This window comes from Falco cherrug, chromosome 6, assembly GCF_023634085.1.
Source record: "Falco cherrug isolate bFalChe1 chromosome 6, bFalChe1.pri, whole genome shotgun sequence".
NCBI lineage: Eukaryota > Metazoa > Chordata > Aves > Falconiformes > Falconidae > Falco > Falco cherrug.
Genome location: NC_073702.1, coordinates 89,592,676 through 89,608,576, shown reverse-complemented (window position 1 = coordinate 89,608,576; position 15,901 = coordinate 89,592,676). Strand labels below are relative to the sequence as shown.

General features: G+C 42.4%; 1 protein-coding gene across 9 annotated transcripts in view; it reads right to left on the bottom strand.

Annotated features, from left to right (window-relative positions):
- Positions 1-54: 54 nt before the first annotated feature.
- Positions 55-15,901, bottom strand: part of PELI1 (pellino E3 ubiquitin protein ligase 1) — a 47,082-nt gene continuing 31,235 nt past the window's right edge. For all 9 annotated transcript variants that reach the window (XM_055713850.1, XM_055713849.1, XM_055713847.1 and 6 more), the window contains 6 exons: positions 9,123-9,267; positions 7,932-8,061; positions 6,265-6,366; positions 4,058-4,255; positions 3,755-3,943; positions 55-2,791 (listed from right to left, as the gene is read on the bottom strand). In XM_055713850.1, coding sequence (XP_055569825.1) covers positions 2,225-2,791; positions 3,755-3,943; positions 4,058-4,255; positions 6,265-6,366; positions 7,932-8,061; positions 9,123-9,193 — 1,257 coding nt within the window. In that variant the 5' untranslated portion in view covers positions 9,194-9,267 and the 3' untranslated portion in view covers positions 55-2,224. The remainder of the gene's footprint in view (positions 2,792-3,754; positions 3,944-4,057; positions 4,256-6,264; positions 6,367-7,931; positions 8,062-9,122; positions 9,268-15,901) is intronic.

Genomic DNA, 15,901 nt, shown 5'->3' with positions numbered 1-15,901 from the left:
AGAGAAGCAGCACCAATCTGATTTTGTGGAAGAAGGAATCAAGAGCTCTCAACATTTGCAAATAGTCCAGCCATTTACTCAAGAGTTTTTGCTTACATCCCATTATTTGTAACTTTCTCAGGGAAGAAATCATTTAACTGCTTCTTTTGAACAACAATCTTGCCTTTGTGAATGTGGAGTTAAATACAGAACACACTGAGAGGCGACACCTGAAAGGAACCATTCCAATCCAGGACCAGGATAACACAAACTTTACGGTTGCTTTTCTTTTTGTGCTCTTAAGCCACATGTGCAGAGCAGACACCTCACCTGATGGTGAAGGGCCATCTCCAGCCTCTTGTCCCATCTCTTGGAAGCAAAGCAACAGACAATCCCAGAACTTCTATTTTTGAAAAGTGTTTACTCACATAGTTTGAATAAATTAATTTGCAAATAAAAATTAAACTACAGTATACTATAGTTTGAATAAGATGATTAGAACAACTACAATACAGGGATTTCTTGCTGCATAACTTTCGTTACTTAATGCATATAATCTGGAAAATGTATAAATCAGTTATATTTCTATGGAAAGGGAGTAACAGCAGTTACTTGTACATGACAGCTAACTGAACTTATAATACAGGTTTCCTGACACATGCATTTCCTGAGTGAACCAAACAATATATATATTTTTTTTTAAATGGAGAAACAATTGACGCAATTCATGACATCTAAGCAACATAGGTCTCTCAAACAAGAAAATTTTAGAACAGCTTTGACAAGAAAAAATTAAAGCTATGCTATAAAGTACAGAAATTTGCTATTGTCAATTATACAGTACGTATTTTGGAAAACAAAAAAAGTATGAAGCTGGCCAAAAAAAAAGCTCAACTCAATCCTAAAAAGGTCCGGTTGTGTATTTGCAATGAAGCACAGTGGGTTAGCAGCAAAGCTGGATGTAGTGCACTGGCCTTTTCTGGTGGATACAGAGGGAGAAGGAGGGTGGAGAGGGGAGAGCAGAGAGGACGTTACTGGGAGCCCAGGGCAGCACGAGCAGGGAGCAGGTGTCACACACGCAGCCCGCACCCACCTCGGGCTCCCCCCAGCCGACTGCCATCAGGCTGCACCAGGCGGCCAGGGCGCGGGCGTGCACCCTGGGGTACAGGCTCCAGCTCTGCTCCGCGCGGCCCGGCCGAGGTGAAGGCGAGCACGGAGCCCGTGGCCCCCAGGCGCCAGGCAGCACGTCCCACCGACAAGCCTGTCACACGCAGATTGCTCCCCACTCCCCACATGTGGGGGGCACGGGTGCCCCCACCTCTCCCCTCCCCACCTGTGTCCCCCCACCCCCAAACAGCAAGGAACAAACCGAGCCTCCTCTTTCAGGTTCGTTAATGTTTAACATTGGAAAAACCCTCACAAATGCCACTAATGCTAAATAAAGAGATGTGTTAGCATAAAGGGAGAAAAAAATCCTTAATCTAGACTAAGTTGCATATTCGAAGAGTCTGGTAAATATTCTCCTCATAACCAGATCTTAAGTACAGTCCTACCAAGAAGACATTTTAAGAAGTCCTCCTCAGCTACCTTTCAACACGGTTAAAAGCACACCGTTAGGCCACTGTAATCTGCATTAGCTCTGTTCAAAAGCATTTTAACTATTCTAAGAACTCAGTATTTTAGATTAAAAGATTTTTCTACCATTGCCATCTCACGTCCTTCTCCATCCAGAACTACTGTACACATCCGATTGCTGGATGTAACACGCTATGACCATGCTACTCACTAAACATTCTATGTATTTTCAATAATAAAGATAAATAGAAAAGAGTTAATATACATGTTATATTTTACAATGTTTGCATCCAAGCTGTAAACTAATGTTCTTTGAACTATTTACCCTCCATGTACAAAAAGAATGAAACAACTTTCAAAACACTGTGGGCATGTGATTCGAAAGCATTAAACGGAAGGCATCGAAGTTCACTCTACAACACTTCCTTCACCTCTTCAGAAGTAATTATTAACTAAAAAAAAAAAGAAGCAGTTTCCCCTTCCCCCTCCCCCCATTTCTTCCATTTCCAGACTTTTCTCAATAGAGAGCAATATAGCTGTTGTAACAAAAACCCCAAAATTCTTCATCTTAATGCAAACCAGCAAAGCCCAGAGAATACGAAAAACAGTTGGTTTAAAAATCAGAATCGCTTAGCTTATCAGTTTACTGCAGTCCTTGGTAACACATGTGTTAGTCGAGAGGTCCTTGGAAAATGAGTCTGATGTAACCCTGCTCACCAGCCAGCTGATGCGCACAGAACGGACAGGCTGCGTGAAAAGTGTGAGTACCATGAGGAAGAGGGATTTGGGACCAATATGCAGTTGTCTTTTCTGAGCACACGTGTCCACACGGGCTGAATGCGTGAGTTGGAGGTCCTGCATCCACATAAAATCCCGCTTCACATCCAAGCCACAGAGGCACGTAGGGGCCAACGGAGCGGCACATGGGACACTCGCGATCCTTGCCGTCTCTCTCCTCTTTGTTTCCCCAGTTGTGATAGCCGTGGACGTGGCCACAGTTCAGATACACCCATGGCTGCTTTTCGTCTACAACATCTTTTCTCTTCATGCTGGGGAATGCCAAGGTGTTAAACCCCACGGGACACTGGGGCCTTGCTGCATTTATTTCCTGTCTCAGCGCCTCCAGGTGCTTGACAGTAGGAGTGCGGGAGAGCCCCTCCGCAGTGCGCCACAGCAGCGTTGCTCCGCACAGGTCGATCAGAGAGCCATCCTGGAGCTGGTTCGTTTCGTTCTCAACCTTGGGACAGACAAAGGGAAGGAGAGGTGTCACCTATGGTTACCTGAAGAGTAACGTAATGCACTTTCATAACACTAATCTGCCTCAAACGTACAGCCAAGAAGTTCCAAGCAGCTCCTGACCGTTCCATACAAGATATCCATGGAGAGCCCAGGATCAACTCCTCCCTTCCCCCCCCCCCCCTTTTTTTTAAAAAAGATTGTGTCCATTAAAAAAAAAAAGCACAAAAAGCTCCTCTCTGACCTTAACAACTTCTCTCAACTCCATCCCTATCGCACTCCCAATGTCACAAGTCTTGTTTTAGTCCTCCATCACATTTTTAGACTGTTTTCTTCAAAGACACCTTTACACATGGTTCTCCTCTCCTCAACAAAGTCAGCTGTTGGCATTCCCAGCTAAACGTGTCACTTACTGAAGTGTTCATGTTGAATCTCTTTTTGCTAAGAGATCCCAAGTCATATCAAAAACAATTATCCCCTGGAAATGTTCCCAATGCTTTGGCATCGAGAGGAAGAGGAAAACTCAGAATACCAAGGTAGCAAAGGATATCCAGGTATAAAGTCATGTGTCAATAAAACTGTAATTCCTCTTTATTATTCCATTAAAAAAACTGGGGAAAAAAATCTTACAAGCATGAAATCAAGAGGGAGAATCAGAAAATACTGTTTAAAATGTGCACGACTGACAGTTTGCAGAAGAGCACAGTCGACTGGCAACTCAAGCCAGGAGAACAGTCTAGATCTGCAATTAAGTACTAGTTTGCAGATAAACTGTCAGTTATTCAGGTTGAGCAAGACACCTTCACGTATGAAGACAGACATATAAGTCATCGGTGTAACTAATTACAGAGGCAACATCTACACTGAATGAGGCCGATCCCAGCCCCTGTTTATACCCAAGCTTGACCACCTACAGCCGTACCCATTTTAACAGGTCGCATAAAACGTCGGGCACTACTCTTACCATTTTCCCCCTCTGCTGAGCTGATCTGGTCTCACGGAGGCTGAACACATTCCCGCACACGGATATCTCTCTCCACACCCCTGGCTTGGAGTCCTCTGTAAATCCATTTCGAGGATGCATAACAAGAACCCCATTGGTGGTTAGTCCATCCATTTGGCCATCTGACGTCTTCCACTTTGCAGCTTTCTCCTAAGAGAAATTACATCAATGAAAGCTTCCAATTTGGTTGAAGCAGAGCTGTGAGTCAGTTTAAAAATAAGCCGGCACTGAACTCTGGGGGGAAAAAGAAAAGAGTTCCCTTACCCCAAGAAAGATGTTTTTTGAGGAGTCAAATCCTGCAGCATATATTCTTGCTGTAAAAGGAGGGTTACGTTCACATATGATCCGGCAGGCAAACCTTGATATAGTGCTCTGCACAGACTGTGTATCCGAATTACTCTGGCTCCCAGGCACTGTATCTGTCACTACGAAGTCTATAGGACTCTCCGTTGACCGACCAATCTGGAAAGGGATTAAAAAAACAAAACAAAACACACAACTGTTTAGAAGTTTGCACTTGGGTCTAGGAACATCCAAACTCAAAACATTTAAAAGCAATCAAGAAAAAAACCATGACATTCCAGTTTGAAGCATTCCTTTTTGCACCAACCTCAATTTAGGTTTCTAAAGCCTAATCTGAACTGATGAGTTATTCCACCTCCATGTGACCGAAGTTATTCTGAAGGCTGACTACAGCCTACTGAAGGAAGGGGAAATAAAGTGATATAATTAAGTCAATTCCCAGACAATTTCCCATTGAAGGCCGCCTCATCAGAAAGGTTACGTTCAGGTCAGCCAGAGCAGCTGCAGCAGCACCAGCACAGCCAGCACACAGCAGTTAGGCAGGAGTGTGACATTCAGCCACTTTGCATGCCCAGAATATTCTGAACGATGCCAGACTAGGTAGAGGTGTAGATATAGGAAAATTTGGTTATGTGAGCTGACTCTCCTGCTCTAGTGGGGCACTGAGGAATAGCAAATCTGTCAGGAAAGACCAGGTACGAAGTATTTGTGGTGGGGAGGGGTTACATTAACATGCACAGAACACAACATCTGACTACAATCACATTTTTCTTGTAGCTGTGCCTTCTTTTCTGACTGCGTGGAAGAATGAGTTTTGCAGTCCCACACAAGTGTACTGGGTTTGATAGAACCACATGGGTTTCAGGGCTCCTCCAGTCCACTCATCTTGTCCTTTTCCTTATGAAGTATGATGAGAAATTATATCCCTCTCCCAAACATCCACATAGCCAGGTTTAAGGCCCACTTACACACTACTACTTTTCACTCACTTCCAGAGCTCTCAGCTTATAAAATAGTTGGTTATATTAAGACTGATCAACTGCTGGGCAAGAGACCTAAAAGCCTGAGGTGCTTTTTGGTGAAGGCTGGAGAGCTTTCATGAGACTGAAACTGCTTTGTCAGAGTGTATTTTTCTACTGCTGCTTAGGCAGGATAACCCATCAGTACACAGGGATTGCCACTGGCGATCTTAGAGCAGCAAACACGCCACAGCACGCCTGAAGAGAGAACACTTACACAAACAATAGCTTATGCTGCAGTTAGTTCGTCACAGCCCTTTTGCCCCGTGTTGCAGGTATCTGCAGTTGCACAGCAGCTTCCTCCACCACTTACCCACACCTCCCACCTCCTTAGATCCTGCAGTGGCATCACAGCTAAATGCTGTGACAGCAAAACTCCTTGCCATCAATTAGTGACGACATCAACAACAACAAAAAAATAATTCAACGCGAGATCAGTCCGGGAACCAGAAGGAACAAAGCACACCAAAAAACCCCAAAACAAACCCCTTCCTTCTGAGAAAAACAGGAAACAATTATAAGATTTAAGCGCACACCACAGCTGCAAATGTGTTTGTGGTTCGTTCTCATACATACAGGAACCGCAGCAAAGTAGCTCTGAACTGCCAGCACGTCAGAACTGGGCCTCCTCTCTCCACATTTCCCAGTGCTTGAAATTTCTGGGTTTGCTTAAAGATGTTAGGGGTATTTTTTGTATTGGTTGCGTCAAAAGCTTTCCTGTATTTTCATGTATTTTTTCTACCCTGCCTCCACCTAGCTGATCCCAAATCCCTTCATAAATGCTAGAAGCAAAGTTCCAAGTGCAAAAGGAGAACTGTGCACTTTATTCTTCATTTTGCAAGGACTGACTAGGAGACAGGTTATGTGAGTTGCAGACCAGCAATCAAAGTCAAAACCATAATCTTGTGTGTTAGTCACAAAAACCCCAACTTTCACCTCTGCCCAAGCCTAACAGATGCACAGATATACAGCTTTGTTCATGTGATGGCCTGGGGAACGAACAGAATTAAAACGTCTGTGAATATAGTAAAGTGCAGAAAGTGTCGCAGGGCAACTTTTGGCTCTGAGGGAAAAAGCGTGAGAAAGTATCTTGTTAGAAACTACCCAAAAAGCGAGAATACATGTATACATCACATTTGTTTCACATACCTGGAACATATCTGTGTTGCTGTCATGCGTATATTCAACTACTACTGTCTGGGCCCGAGACAAAGTGTAAGATATGCTGTGTTGGTCCTTGTTACTTATTGCCTATGGAAAAGAATGCCAAGTATTATTGAACCAGTAAACAGTAACTCTCATGAATACAGCAGCAAAAGGAGACAACATATATAACCAGGCTCTTGTTCTGCTCAATTAATGCATTAAGGCAGATGGTTATTAGTGACACACCTGTAGTTAAACTTCACAAAAACCAGTCCTGGCCATTAAAAGAAACTGCAGGATTGATTCAGCAACAGACCAAACTGGTCTCTTCACCGCATGCTGCAACAAAATACGTGTAACCGAGACCTATTATTAGTCAAGCTTCATGTTAAAGCAACAACGGCCTTAACACAAAAGAACAGAACAACCGAGCAGAAAGGCTAAAACTGAACGTAACACCTTCATGGCCTTCTCTGCCTGAACTTCTCCAACAGCAAAGTGACAAGGATCTGAGCTCCTACTAAATTCAGTGATGATTAATAAATTACATAGACAAAAACCATAAGAAGTAGTGCTGGTAAATGGCAAAATGGAGAAACTCAGCGCAGGTTGCAGAAGCTGTAGCAAAGTAATCTAGGTTTCAGTTGGTTAGTCTAGATCTTCATTCTGCAACTACCTGCTAGGAACTGAACAAACATTCTTCTAGAAGTGCTTCTAAATAGCACTTGAAGACCATAAAGAATTGGTAAAAATAAACGTTCTTTTCACAGATACCCTATAGATGTAATCCTATTACAAGAACTTTGGTCAGGAAAATGCTTTTGATTTCAGAATACGTGATGTCATTCCCAGAATTTGGGAATTAATATTCTTAAGTGTAAATTAATATTCGTAATTATTCAGGGGTGAGACACTTGACACTACTGTATTTGTTTAAGGGCCTGATCTTGACACTGGCAATCTCTAAACCACCACTGAGCATTCTCAATTTCCGTTAGTTTTAGTGGAAATGCTCCGTATTATTGAACATAACTGCAGATACACCTGAACAACAACACAGAAGTATTTCAGGGTAATGCCTTAGCTATGTTAGTTTCGACACGAAACACAATTCGCTTCAGGACCTAAGCCCTGCCTTTACTGCTTCTTAATGGGAACTCTGAAACTGATTACAGGCTCTGTAAAACATGCCCTGCAAAAACCACCTGTCCTCACCCCTGGGGAACTCCTACCCATTGGACGGAGCAGCAAGTGCATGCCGAGCTTTGCCAAAGGATCATTTAAGAGTCAGCTTCACGTGAAGCAAAGTTAGCCCTAAAGCATGAGTGAGTGCGAAAACAGGAAGTCTAGAACAGATGTCTAGTGAGTTTGGAAGCAAAACAAAATAAGAAGTGTTTTACATGACTAGCCTGTGCCTTGAACATTCATGTTTCAAAAATAAACATATTTCTTTCTGGACACGGCAAGGACTGGGCACCAGATTTATTTTGCTGAATGGCTGCTTGCTAACCCTGACATGTACCAAAAAACCTTGGATAAACATGAACCATTCTTTTTGCTGCCAGAACCTCATGCTTTTTACATCATTTCATCTCAGCATAACAGCACTGACTTCACTGAACATTTCTGCACCAGGCGAAATAAAACTTAACCAGACAAGTCAAGCTTACCTTTGCTGCTTGAGGGGTACAGGCAATATGCACAGTGCTAGGTTTCACCCCATTTGCCTTCGGCCTTTTAAATAAAGCAAACCTACTTTTTCTTCTTCCTCTATCTCCATTTGGGAGAGACCCATTGTACCTATCAAAAAGCACAGAAAAAGAACAATGTCCATCTTCCCGTATGACTTAGCTTCTGGTGAGATACAGACCCACAAGAACTTTCATTCTAAGCAAAAAAATGTTCTTGTATGGTATTAATAATTACAGATTTCCAATTAATAACATTTAAATCCAAGAATTTATAAACACAATATTGAAACATGCCCACAGAACTACAGCAAATACAGACAAAGCTTGTAGGACAAGGAATGCTACCCAGATTAATCTCAAAGCTACTATTGACAATCAAAAAAGACCCAGGTCCCAAACATGAAATCAAGTAAGATCATATCTGTAGCTTTATCTCTAAATGATGTGTTCATACTGGAAATGAAAGACTAAAAACTCATCAACCCTGGTGGAGAGCTTGTATTTTAGAGAACTTGGACTGAAATAAAACCCGTAAGAAACAGCTCCTCCAAGACTCCAATTTAATCAGCTGGAAAACCCTCAGACTCTCACTTTGAACACATCAACATAAACAGGCCAGGCGGCAAACCTGCTTTATTAAAATCTTCCATTTGCACTTGGATATTATAGTCAGCTACCATGTTCTTACAGAACTCTTTATTTTACTTAAAGTCCTAGGGAACTCTTCCGCATTATCATGTTAGTCACATGTCTTGGGGCCCAATCTGGAACCAACTGGGAAACCTTCAAAACTGGCTGCCTGTGTCACAAAATGCTTACCTGGGAAGAACGCAAGAGCTGAAAATCACCTTGCATCTACTCAAGTGTTTAGAGCCCTACCTCCATGCTCATGCCATCACAAAAAAGTATGGAAAGCTGTGCCGCAGTGTGCAATCTATCACATTATGTGTAACGCCTGGCTGCCACAGAAAACGGCAGCCTGCCCTCCACACCCCCTTTACATGAGGTCAGCTCACTGTTCAGCTGCACACTCCCCAGACAGAATGCAAAAGAGGAAGTTCAAGCGGTAGGTTGTGGGACCATCTCACAGCAACTTGCATTCTGTCTGCTTTAAGTGCACCCTGAAGTTCCACCTTCATTCTCCCTTCCAACCAAGACACAAGCACTTACCCTAATACAATCAATTCACCATATTTCACTGGTGCTTTTGATGGATGATTTTCTTGATCAGGAGAAAACATGAGCTTAGCTAATGACTTCTTCTCAAACTTCAGGTCTCTGATCAAGAGTTGTGGCACACTTTTTTCATTATTTCCTGTAAAAACAAAGATAAAATTAAGTGTAAGAAAAAAAGACTCAAATCCAACAATTACACAAACCTGCACATCTGATATGATCAGTACAATATTTTGTGTTCCGTATTTTGGTCTTGCCTGAAATAATTTTAAGAACATACATATAAAACCACATCAATTATGGTTGAATTGCCTGGAAGAACTACCAGATTACAAGAAAACCACAAGTGCATTTAGCAAATTCCAGTATGGCCTTGATAAAACAGCTACAGTTGTTTTCCTTCATGCTAGTTTTTAGGATAAATGGTATATAGCTTCATTTAGTATGTTCGGTTCAACTATCAAGTAGAGCCTGATAGGGATTAAATTTCAAAAAAAAAACAAAACCCAAAGCAAGAGCAGTTCATCAGCTCGAAGTAAGTTTTCTTGGAAAGCATCTAGCTCAGCTTTCCAAGAAATATCTGGATTTGCAGATAGAAGTTGTATGACAATTTGATGTTGAGTCTACCCTACAAGTTTGGGGTGTGCATTGTCATCTCTCATGTTTAACCAGACACAAATGACACAAACAGCTGTCCGAACATTTCCCAAGGGCTTCCCACATAACTGTTAATGAGAACCATCTCTTGAAGTGCAATTTTTCATACTTCTGCTTTGAGGAACAGTTCACACTGATGTTTTTTACAGCTTCTCATTAGTAACATTTCCAGACACCTCTGACCTATCCAACCCACCTCTGACCATCCTGCAGAGAAAGCCTACCCAGCAGAGCACATGCTCGATAAAGAATAAAGCTGATGGTAGCTTGTTGGAGGCTTTCTTTAACAGAAATAAGAACATTCCCTTGGTCCTTCCAGGGAAGTTTTCATATCAACTCAAAAGGCTATTAAGCTGTTTTAGTACTGGTGGTTAACATGCTGCCTTCTGTGCAAATACATGTATTGGCTCATGTACTTCTTCAATCCTGTCATCAACTGATCACAACTACAATGCTCTATCCCCATTTTCTTCTGCCTCAACCAGACCGTAGATATTAGCAGAAGAGACATCACCGTGCAGATGTGATACACCCCCATCTTACGTCCTAACAACAGAGAAAAGGATGTGGCAGGGCTTGATGCCCTGCTCACATTCGTTCAGAAGCTGATGCAAAGATCCCTTTACCAGCCTGAGGGCTACCCTCTCCCAGTCCTCTCTGCTTCTTCACAGAGAAGCTTAGCTTCACGGTCTCTTCTCAATATACCTATTTCTTACTCAGCATAAATGTGTTCATCCGCACCTGCAATCAGCTCACAGTGCTCTCTGAAAACTCTGTGTGCTCCTTCACGCTTTCTTACATGCTACCCCACATATCTGTGTGAGACCCTCCCAGATATGTGCAAGGACATCTTGCTGTCCTACAAACTTTTTCTGTGATGCCTTATGAACACAATCAGGAGGCTAAAGCAAAACCTTACTGTTTCCTTTCATTTCTCATTATTTTCCAAATCTCTTCTCTTTTACTCTCACGTCTGGGTACTGTGGATTTCATAATGCTTGAAAGAAGTTAACTGAAGGCTGTGGTTAGCACACATGTAGCATTATCACAACAGTATCCTGACTCCACCGCTAGATGTGTGAGCGCATTGTAGCAAACCTGATCTGCGCAACATTTACCTTGAAGTGTCTGTCCCGTCTACATGACAGTTACACCAACATGTTTTTGTTGCATAGGAGGCACTGCACGTTTTCACCAGGCAGCCCAGCTACCCTGCTTCACGCCTTAGGATATCCATCATTTAGCTGGTGCAGAAAGTGCCTTTTACTGATGCAGCAGTCCCCATCTGTCACACAGGAACAGCAACAGCGGCACAGAAGAGAGCAAAGCAGTGTGGGTTGCTCTGAAGCATTTCTAGTTTGCTGACCCACATGTAGCAGTAACTTCACTGGGATTGTGAAGGTACTTAGTGTTATAGGTGGGGCTCAAGATTTTGCCTCTAGAATTCTAAAATGAAGAATTTAAAGCCAACTTATATGCAAATCTGACCTTGAACTCCTATCATCACACATCAAAGTGGAGATTGTCCCATTTGATAGACAGTTAATAACAAGGTTAACAACAACATTAACTGTGTTCACAATTTTCACATTTGCTGTAGCCACCTGGGGTCTTCCTTGCCTCCTGGGATTACAACCCTATGCCTTGGAGCACCACACCAGCAATTCTCTCAAACCACATGCCTTTGAAAACACTGCAGGGGTGGTTTACTGACATTGATACTGAGCTGTCGTCATGGGTTAACCCCAGCCAGCAAGTAAGTACCATGCAGCCACTCACTGCTCCCCCCAGCCCCAGCAGGATGGGGAGGAGCATCAGGAAAACAAGGTAAAACCCGTGGGTTGAGACAAGACCAGTTTAATAACTGAATTAAAGTATTAAAATACTAGTAGTAATAATAATGAAAAGGGAGACGACAAAAAGAGAGAGAAATAAAACCTGTACAGACAAGTGATGCACAATACAATTGCTCAGTACCCACAGGCTGGATGCCCAGCCCGCCCCCAAGCAGCAACCCATGCCTCCCAGCCAGCTCCCCCCAGTTCATACACCGAGCATGATGCTCCGTGGTATGGAGTAGCCCTTTGGCTAGCTCGGGTTAGCTATCCTGGCTCTGCTCCCTACCAGCTTCTGGTGCACCTCCTTGTTGGCAGAGCATGGGAACCTGGAAAGTCCTTCATTCGCTGTACACAATACTTAGCAACAACTAAAACATCAGTGTGTTATCGACATTATTCTCATACCAAATCAAAAAACACAGCACTCCTAGGAAGCAACTACTAGGAAGAAAATTAACTCTATCCCACCCGAACCAGGACAACTATATAGCTCTTAGGAGTTTAATAGTGCTTGGTTCTCCAGCCACATCACCTTTCTGAAGTCCTTCTACTTAAGAACTGAGTATAAATCTGAAGTACTTATCTGTATATAAAAATAAAGATATAAAAATATTTTCTATAAAGTATCTTTACTATCAAGGTCATAATTTCTTGTTTTGCTTTATAATCTAGCATTGTAGTTATTTATATATTGTCTTCTCAAAACAGCTCCTCGGGTTTTAATCGCCTCCCCAAATGATTAACCTATTTTATGCTTGAATACTGATCGCCCCAGGAGCCTCTCCTCTGCAATTCAGTCTTCTCCACATTCAACTCTTATCTCTGCCGTTGCATTTTGCATGCAAGGCTTCACATTTCTTTGCTAGAATACATAATGGTTGTCCTTTGGACTGACATTTAACAACGCGGAAAAAATACCACTGTGAAATCTACAGCACCGCCCGTTGGGAAATAGCACAGGACTAGTAAATACCATGACAAGGTAAAAGAAGATTTTAATAGTATCCACCCAACTCTACGGTGGTTGCTACAGCGCTACTCCATTCACTTAGAGAAGGTGGGAAGGCAAGTGCTAGAAATAACTTTAACTTTCCCCATTAGTACAAGAAAAGGTTTGGTCTAACTTCTCTTCCGTTTGCCCATATGAACAATTTCATGGAAAGCTACCAAATACATCTCCAGCCACAAAGTCAGCTTCTGAGCCTCATTAAAAGTAATTACAGTTAAAGGAGACTTGACTTTAAAAAGTAACCTGAACAGGTGGCCAGTAACCTCCTCTTAAGAGACAACTGAGCAGAAACCATAAAAGGGGACGGCAGTTCCAAGTGACAGACTTCAGCAATGCAAGAAGTTAACCAGAAAATCTTTGTATAAAAGTGTCCAACATCTAACACTCAGCTCCCCCTTAATACCTTTTTTGTCTCACATTTAAAGAAATCCAGCGAAGTTTATTTTGGGACCAGCACATATGATGGAAACCCACTTCTTTGACTTAAGGAAGGCTTACGAGTTAGAAAACTAGAGCTATCGTTCATAGAACGGCTTGCTTGTACATTTTCCAAAGCATGGCTTGAATGTTTGAACTTGATCTTTTTTTAAAATACATCTTGGAACCTTTATGAGCAGCACACACCACTTTCACAACTACTAACACCTAGTTAATTTCAACTCAAGCACATACAAAATTCAACACCCCTAAAAAAAATAATCAGTGCAACATGGACACTACTTCTCACCCGGTATGATCTGCCTGATGCACTGTACCCAAAAAGAAGACTTTACTTATTTCCCCAGAAATAAGAAAGATTAATTATATTCTTCCAGTGAAGTCCTGAAGACTAGTCCAAGTGAAATCTGACATCTGCAAATAAAACTCCAGTGTTGCTACACTGGAGATGAGTCTAATAGGCCATGGGATAACATCTCCACCCCAGAAGCAGAGCAGGCTTACAGACCATTTAAAGCTGGATAAAGCATTTTGAACTTATGGGAGGGAGTGCTCCTGAGTTGAGAGGAAGGATCCACTAACTTACAGAACAAGCCTTCTCTTGTAGTACAACCTGACCAGTTTTTATTCCTACACAGGACACTTCTTGGAAGCGTTAGGAAAGGCTAATTAAATACATTAAAGACAACTTGGCCCTGAGGTGCCATATACCACTAGGGAAGTGACTTGACTGACCAAAATATGCACAGATTAGGTTTTTACTGGTTTTTGCAGCAGCATCTCCATACACTGGTGGAACAGGCTTCATCGGAATAGGCTCTGAGCAACAGACTTTTCTAAACTCCTCCAAGAACTTTCAGCATTGATGAGGAACAAGGTGTCAATTACAAGATTCCACCCCATCCAACATCCAGCTCTGGGGTCCCCAGCGTAAGAAGGACACGGACCTGTTGCAGCAAGCTGAGGAGGGCCATGAAGATTGATCAATGAAGCACCTCTCCTGTGCAGGCTGAGAGAGTTGGGTTGGTTCAGCCTGGAGAAGAGGAGGCTCTGGGGGTGCCTAAAGGGGCTGACAAGAAAGCTGGAGAGAGATTTTTTTAGAAGGGCACATCATGATAGGATGAGGGGGAATGGCTTTAAGCTAAAAGAGGATAGATTTATATGTGAGGGTGGTGAGGCACTGGAACAGGCTGCCCAGAGAAGCTGTGGACACCCCCATTCCTTGAAGTGTTCAGGGCCAGGCTGGACAGGGCTCTGAGCAACCTGGCGGTCTTGTGGAAGGTGTCCCAGCCTATGGACTGGGGGTGGTGGAACTAGATGATCTTTAAGGTCCCCTCCAACCCAAACTACTCTGTGATTCTATGAACATTTTTCCAAAAATCATAGAACTGGCAGCAACACATTTTCACATTGAGATCTCTGCTTCTGCTACAGAGAAGAGACCAAACCCTGAAAAACTCTAACTGTACACAGTCCTGTTTTATAAAATTTAAAAAGATTTTGTGAGTAAAGCCACTTGCACACAGAAAAAACTTGCTTTAGAAAGGCATTACTTGGTTGGGCAAGAGGTGAGTACGACCATTTACAGTTAGCACAAAACCACAACGGGTACCAGTTAGCATCTTTCAGTCACAAAAATAGGAAACTAGGACAGGAACTACCCCTGAACAGGTATTACCTTTTTATTCTTAACACTGGTTCCTCTAGAGGCAGGGGAAAGCTCAATGAAGGTAAGTTGTGCAATACTGTCATGTGCAACTGTTTTGAGGGACAGGAAAGAGATGACATCTAAACTGAAAAAAGTATTTAAAGTTTGTTTTAGGAATGGAAATCCAGTTTCTTACAAGCCTTCTTGCTCTTCAGTATTTGAGTCACAGAGGGCAAGGATTGCTATGGCAGAAAGCAAGACACAGATTTCTGATTATGTTCAAGCAGAAGGAAAAGCTGTATCATCGTAGTCTCTCCTGTCACATTCACACACCAGTCTGAATCTAGAGGCAGACTTTTCTGGGAAGACCGCCTCACAACCCATGCTTCAGAGTAGTTAAAGAGTTTAAGAGCCTGCCCATTTTCACTGAACATGCCATTTTCGGGGTGGGGTGGGGGGGGGGTGGGGGGGCAGAGATATAACCAATTTTGGTTGGTTTTGAACTATCAGCTCCAGCTTACCAGCCAGTCTCAATCATTCAGCTGCCCTTTCTGGTCATGAGACTTCTACACAACTAGCCTTTGGTGGCTTCTGCAGAAAGTCTTCAGATCTTGTTTGCACTAAGGCACAGCACCTCATGAATAAGTGTGCTATTTAGTAGACCAAGTGCAGCTTTTGGAACTGCAGCAATAGCGGCAGTATCTTAATGGTTAAAATGGGACAGGGGGAGGGGAGAACATAAATTCAATGAGCCCAAGCTGAGATTCATTAAACACTCTGCTGTGAGCTAAAAATACTAAAATAAAAGTCTCTTTGTAATAAATTACCATCATTTTCTAAACACAGAGCCAGCATTATAGGCTGCTAGCAACTGTAGCTAGTGCCAGACTAGCCCTTTTCTAAAATACTGCATGAAAAAAACCACTTTCACAGTATAAAAAGAAGTCCTCTGTCAATGAGTATATTAAAATAAAAATATGCTGACTCAGATGCAAAAATTGGATTTCCCCCCATTTGTAATATTATCTTCTTTATGTTCTACATCTTCATATTCTAAGGTTCGGAAATTTTTATTGGCTTTTAGAAATAAAGCACAAGACTGCTTGTCTCTACTGATGTTTTTATTTTTATACAATTTGCTATTTGTAGCTCTCCATTTACTATCCTTGCAATTCTCATATCC